General features: G+C 35.1%; 1 protein-coding gene across 1 annotated transcript in view; it reads right to left on the bottom strand.

Moving 5' to 3' along the window:
* The window catches only part of KERA (keratocan), a 7,484-nt gene extending 2,410 nt beyond the window's left edge, over positions 1 to 5,074 (bottom strand). The window contains exons 1-3 of the mRNA XM_010018005.1: positions 5,018 to 5,074; positions 4,802 to 4,897; positions 2,602 to 3,494 (exon numbers count right to left, since the gene is read on the bottom strand). Coding sequence (XP_010016307.1) covers positions 2,602 to 3,487 — 886 coding nt within the window. The 5' untranslated portion in view covers positions 3,488 to 3,494; positions 4,802 to 4,897; positions 5,018 to 5,074. The remainder of the gene's footprint in view (positions 1 to 2,601; positions 3,495 to 4,801; positions 4,898 to 5,017) is intronic.
* Positions 5,075 to 6,956: the final 1,882 nt, after the last annotated feature.

Below are 6,956 nucleotides of genomic sequence, written 5' to 3'. Positions count from 1 at the left end.
ACTTGATCTTCTGTAGGGAAAAACTGCAGAAGAGATTCTCATTAATGGCTAACACTGTATGTCTGCTGAAGAACCACAGAAGATCCTGTTTCTTTTCCTGTAAAACTCATAATTTAGAAACATTCAGAAAGCAAGTTCATCTAGAAGGTAGATACATTCTGACATGTGAGTGTGAGGGTATTTCTGTTCTATTCTTGTAACCTCTAGGTGCACTTACTGTAGTCCAACTCAAATAGTTGGACTCCCCTTCTTGTCACATAATATGTGACTTCAGCAGCCATGGATCAGTTGGGAAATCTTTACCTTTCTGGGCTTTTCTAGCAAAGAAGGTAGTACTGGCCAATAGCACAGAGGTCTGACAGTAAGTCAGGATCTGTAACTTCAGCCATTTCTTTTCGATATCCTATAATGGATTCTGATAGACTGGCACTGCTACTTGACCCAAGGACTTTTCCCTTTCTCTGCACATAGAATAGTATTAACTCAGAGGAGATACTCCAAACTCCTGGTGTTCCTCTAGAGGAACTTACTGTTCACTCCCTTTTACCACTCCTTTGATAGCACTGTGATACCACCTGCTTACCCTTGCTCACTCTCCACATCATTGGTCCATGCCTTCTCGTCTTTTTCTTTCCTCTAGCATTCCCTTTTTCATCACTTGACATCTCCCCAGAGCCTCACATGTGTATCTATCTCATGAATAAATAGGTAGGGTGAATTGTAAACATGTAGATGGATTGCCCTCCTCCTCCTGCTTAAGAAAATATGTAAAAAAAAAAAAAAAGAAATTAAAATGCATTAAATGGAACAGGTGTGGTGCGTATCTATTGTAGCCATAAATAATTTTAGGTTTATGTTGATTTTGCTTCCAAATTTCAAGTATTTTTTTAAGTCTGCACATTGAGATCCATAGGGCAGGGACCATATGAGAAATCCTGGTTCCACTGAGAACCAGTGATGAGGCTATCATTGATTTCATGGGGCTTCAGGATATTGCCTTATATCTTCATAAATGGTCTCTGAAAGAATAAGGACTTGGACTTATATGAAGAACTGATGTCATATGATAACATACAATTAAAAGCAGGCAAATAACATTTACATAGAACTTTTGATGTCTGAGCGTTGCAATGCCAGAAGTGTAACTGTGAACCACCAAGAGAAAATAAAGCAGCAATTGGTGGGTGTGCAGGGGTATCTGAGAATTAGTATTGTGAAAAGGGCTTGTACTGCATACATAAAAGTAAACTTTTAGGAGGACTCCTTTGTGGAGAAACAAGATCCAGGATTTTATGGTTATTTTTCTTTCAAATTGTTTACATTGGTTGTCTTAAAGTGTGACTGATCATCAACATCCCAGGTTTAAGAAGACAAAACCAATCTGCAGAAGTAATGTCACATATTATTACTCCTGCCCTCTGGAATTACATTCCTTGTTTGCAATCCTAAAGGCCCTTTGAGATATTGTCTATTAGAGCAGTGTCTCATGGAGACTGTGTCATTATCCCTTACCTCTTTAACAAATACGCCTTGTGGTAAAATGTACCTTACGTAATATCTGCTTTCATTTAAGGTGTCAGGTTGCCTTTTTAAATCTTTTTGTACTACTTTATATGTAGTTACTAGCAATAAGAAACTTATTTTTTTTTAATTAAGAACAGTGTTGAGCTTAAGTTAGTAATGAATTTTGAAAAGTGGTAAAGGCATTAAGGAATTTAAGGCTTGTGGAAAACTACTGTGATTTAGGCTCATGGGTACCCATGCATCATTGGAAAATAGGACTTGAGTTTGCACATACTTCAGAGGCTGTTTTTCATGATTTTAACTTTTTTTTAAACTTATTTAGTAAAGGAAGATAATTTGGCAGCTCTTTAAATACTACCTAGACACAGAACACTTCTTAAACTGGACAGGCTACATTTTTCATGAAACTAAATCCAGCATCTTCTGCACAGTAAACAAAAGATGAGGAGGATATTTAAGCCTGAAATATTCAATATCCACACTCTTTTAATTCATATTTAAAATATATTTTGTTGACTACAAACAATATTGTATTCTCTTTTAAGGGTGCCTCACATTAAGGTCATACTACTCTAGTGCTGAGCATACAGCGATTCTGTAAATTTAGTGTCGTCCCTAAGGCATTCAAGAACTTTGAAAATCTAACAGTCAATACAGATGTGGATTGAATATTCTAACTTGTTGCACCCATTTTTTAGTTATTGTTTCTCGCTTATTTGTTCCTATCTCTTCTGTGGAAAACTTTATTTGTTTCCACAGAACGGTTACTGGCACATACACATTGAAATGTGAATGCACAAATTCTCCTTAATCCACTCGTACTTCTGATCTGTTTGTAAAGTGTTTTTTCTGTATGCATATGAACATTTTTCACATATGGAATTACTTCCATACACATATTTGGTTGTCATATTTTAGATCTGACTTGAAAAATGGCCTGCGGGAGGTTCTTTTTCTCATCTCCCTATAACCTACAGCATATTTTTACTCTTTATTTGAAAAAGCATTTTTTGTGGTTAAATAAACATTTCAAAATAGCTGTCTTGGTATGATCCCACATTGACAATACACACTTACTTTTGATTCTGTTGTGATCAAGGTGAAGGTGCTCTAGATGAGCATTGATTGGTGGAATTTTAGTGAGCTGGTTGTGAGACAGCTGTAGATCTAGGATAGATGAAACATTAAACCCATTTGGGGGAATACCATCATCAGATAATTTATTGTAGTTCAGCCTAAGGAAAGTCACTTTAGGTATTGCACTGAAGTAGTTTTCTGGTATCACTTCAATGGAGTTGTTGTCCAAGAACAACTGCAGTGTGTTAGCTGGGATGCTTAAAGGCATTTTCTTGAGTGAATTTTTTGCTATGTTAAGTTGCATGAGATTGTTGAGTCCTTGGAATGTGTCACTTTGAAGAGCGCTGTCCAACAAACTGTTCTGGTGCAGATCTAACATAGTAAGATTTTCCAAGTTACTGAAGACTCCTTCTGGGATTCTGGAGATTCTGTTTCTAGCCAGTCTTAGCTGTTCCAGGCCCACTGGTAATGGGGCAGGCACCTCTTCTAATTCATTATCTTCAAGGAATAAGTAAAGCAGCCTTTTCAGCTTGCTCAGCACACCACTCTCAATTCCACTGTTGGTGATCTTATTCTTGTTCAAATTTATCCATCTCAGATGAGTGGCATTTACAAAAGATTTCTCTGAAATTGTTTCAATTAGATTGTTCTGAAGATAGAGGTACCAAATTCTTGCTGGAATTGCAGGTATTTCTTTAAGTCCTTTGTTATCACAATATAATGCATTGGGGAAACTAGGAGGACAAAAGCACTCTTGTGGACACTCAGAAGTGTAGCGAGACCAATGCTCAGGATCCAGCTCATCATAAACTTGTCTCACAGTTCGAGCCCACACAGAATTGACTAAGAATAAGATCAAAAGGCTTGTACAGACTTTTAGAGTCATTGTTTGCCTTGGAAGGGGAAAAAAAACAATTAGCCAACTCTCAACAGAACATTCTAAGAGCACACTAGATCAACAAAACAGTATTAAATAGAAAATAGTACTTTGTAAACAGCCAAATTCTGTCCTCTGGGCTATTACCTATGGCATGTTAAGGAAAAAACTGATTAGGAATATAAGAGGTACAAAAATTTCAGTGCTATATGTTGAAGGACATTTTCCTGATTCAACTTAGACTCCACAGTGGCTACCAGTTTAACTGATGTTCATGCAAATGTCATTTCAAAGAACATGAAAGCAAGGATCGTTTTCCTGACATTAAATCAGTGTTTCTTATAAATTTGTTTGTTTTTCCTGTATAGAGCTATACATTATTTTATATAATGTACAGTCTTCAGTAAAGCTGTCTGTCATGATTTCATCAATACCATGATGATATAAATACTGTTACACTCAGTTTCTCCTTTTAAAATTAATCATACCCTCTTTTCTGTTTTTCCTCTCAAATTATAATGTCATCTAGATCAGATTTTCCAGAGTCCTTTCTCATCACAGAAAAGCGAAAGATCAAAGAGTGTTTTAATAGCTGTTTGTTGGGCATGTTCTTAAAAAGCTTAGAGGCAATATGTTTGAGTAATCCATTCCCCTCCTGCTTTCAGTCTCTCATATCCAAAGCTATGAATTTCTTTCTCTAAAGCAAACAGCCAAAACAAACGCCTGATCTAAATGACACAAAAAGTAAGTCCTAACTAAATTGTATCATATACACTCATGCATCTTGTATGTCTTTTACCTACTTAATTATTTGCTTTGTTTAGCTTGTTCCACCCTTAAAGGCAAATAATCAATGATAATTTACTCCAGAAAGAACTAGTGTAGCACAAAACCAGTGCTTCACAAACTCTGTTTACCTGCTTGCTTTCTGATGAAGATTAGCAAGCATTTTGCAATGCAGACACAAGAGACTGAGAGCTGAAATTTCTGGTCAAAACTAGGAGGTTAGTTTTGGCAAAAATAATATTTAAATAAAAAGTATTAAAAGGATTAATGAACCAGTAAGGTTAAGAGCTTATTTAAGTTGCTGCATATATGTACTCATTCAATAGTTTCCAATATTGCTATTAGCAGTAGCAAGTGCAGTATCCCACAGATCTTCCAGCCTCAGAAATTGTTATCTGGAAACATTCCAAAAAAAGACAAATAAAATATTTCTAAAGAACAACATCTCTAATTTACACAGTGAAATGTCACCTTCTCACTATGTAGATATTCATAACTCTAATAGCATTTTAAAAAAAGAAATATAAAGTAATTTACCTTGTTAGTCAAGTTCCTGGAGCTATCTGAAGCCAGTTAGAAATCACCGTAAATTCACAGCTTTTTGGCTGCTAACCACTATGTTAGCTTCCTGTCCTCCTAAGAATTAATAGCATATAAAACTTGAAGCACATGCTAGTATTCCCAGATGTATCACCATATACACCTTATTAGCTATTGTTTCTAATTTGACATTGCTTCAGAGTTTGGGCTTACCTCAGCTTTCTTGGATCTTCTCTTTCTATTGGTCACTGTTGTTAGACTGTAATAGCTTGAGTCAGGCTACAAGCCGTGTTCTATGAATACAGCCTAATATATACGCATCAGTGGCTACAGCTTTTAACCCCTAAAATAACTCAGGGACCTCAGCACCTAGGCAGGAAAAGACAGGAAATCCTGACTTTAATAATAAGCAGCCACAGAGCTGAAGCCATTTGTTTTTTATGGTTTAGCAGATGAGATGAACTGGTCTAGATGAAACAGGTAATGAAAAATGTACCTTTATTCAAAACTTTTGTGAGAAGATACTTTACATGCAAAGCTCGCTTACATCATAATTCATTCTCATAATACCTGAGCTGGCCACAAAGAATTAAAAGCAGTGCCATCTGTTTCTACGGAAATATTTTATTTGATTTTTATCAAATGCAGATGCTGCCATGCCATTTAAAGACATAATTCTTGATTAGGAGAAGAAGATAGCAAAAGCATTTGCTAAGAATTTTTTAATAACCTATTTTCATTAAAAGATTAAACCATGTGTTTTCCTTTTTCTTGAGAGAGATTTACATAAATTTCTACAAAGTTCTCATACTCTCCAGTGTCTCCTGCAGTGAGGTCTGGTTTTAATTATCAAGGCACCAATTAATGATCTTGGCTTATCATTAATCTAAAATAAACTTTTTCTGGCCAACTTGCTATTCAAGGCAAAGACACATATTTCCCACATTAAGTATTTTGGAGGATTTTTGTTTTCTTTTTTTAGTCCAAAGTTAAAGTAAAAACTAAATATCAGGAAAACTAGCCATGTTCAAAGCCAGAACAATGGCATAAATGTTTTAAGGAAAAAAACTAATGAAGATATTGAAAACATAAAATATATCCTGGTACCTTTTATAAGTTTATATCAGTTTTAAAACTAATTGATGTAATTATTTTAATTCAGTTTCACCTAATTATTTTAGGAATAAAACCTCTATCCATTTATTTTGTAATGTTTAATACTTTGCTTCGTAAGCTAAGAATGTCTCAAAAGAATTTTAGAAGTAAACAAAAAGATCAAGATCAAAAGAAGGAAAGCAACCCTTAAGTAAATGGGCAGCTTCCACTGACTTCAGCAATTCTAAGGTTAAGCAAGTCATAATTTTTTTTCTCATAAGTATATGTTTGTACTACTTGGGTTTTTGTTTAGAAAAAGATATAGTGCCAGTAATTTTTACATGGCTTAAGTGTGTGCTTAAAAAAACCCAGTGCTTAAGTGTTTCATTCTGCTAGAACTACAGACCCTTCAACATCTTTTAGATTATTAGTGGAGTTATTTTATAAGCCAGGTTTAAAACTGATTCTTTCATGAATACTAAACTGAATACTGCAAAAGTTTAAATTAAATGAAATTAATTTATATCTAAAAATAAAAGCTCTGTCTTTAAACATATGTACCAATTATAAGCACAAACATGAGATGCGATGTATCAACTTTTTCATTATGAGTGTGACTTTAAACACCGAGGGCTTAAAACTTTTCCTTTGACCTCCCACAGAAGATGTGGTACCACACCAATTATGTGGAAGCTTTTCAACTGGAGTCCATGGAAGAAAGGTGGGGAGAAGCAGAGGCACTCCTGTATGAAGGTTAAAATACTTGTCTGTTCAGTTGTAAGCTATTTAAGGAGGTTTCACCATGAAAAAGTGCATCTATGATTCTTGTAAAAACCAGGCAGTGCAACGTAAAACTGGTTTGAACTTAGGCTAAATTTTCAGCATATGTAGAGGGAATATGGAGGCACTGAGGTCTGTTTGCCATTAAAGAATGAGCAAAATTCACAAATGTTATCCTGAAGGATTTAAAATGGTGAGTCCTGGTGATAGATATGTTGTGACACACTTAAACGCAAGTTGCCAGATGTTACACATTTAACAAAAAAAGAAAGATTGA

The sequence above is a fragment of the Nestor notabilis genome, unplaced genomic scaffold, assembly GCF_000696875.1.
Source record: "Nestor notabilis isolate BGI_N333 unplaced genomic scaffold, ASM69687v1 scaffold36180, whole genome shotgun sequence".
NCBI lineage: Eukaryota > Metazoa > Chordata > Aves > Psittaciformes > Psittacidae > Nestor > Nestor notabilis.
Note: the sequence above shows the minus strand (reverse complement) of the source record. Positions and strands in the feature narration are given on the sequence as shown.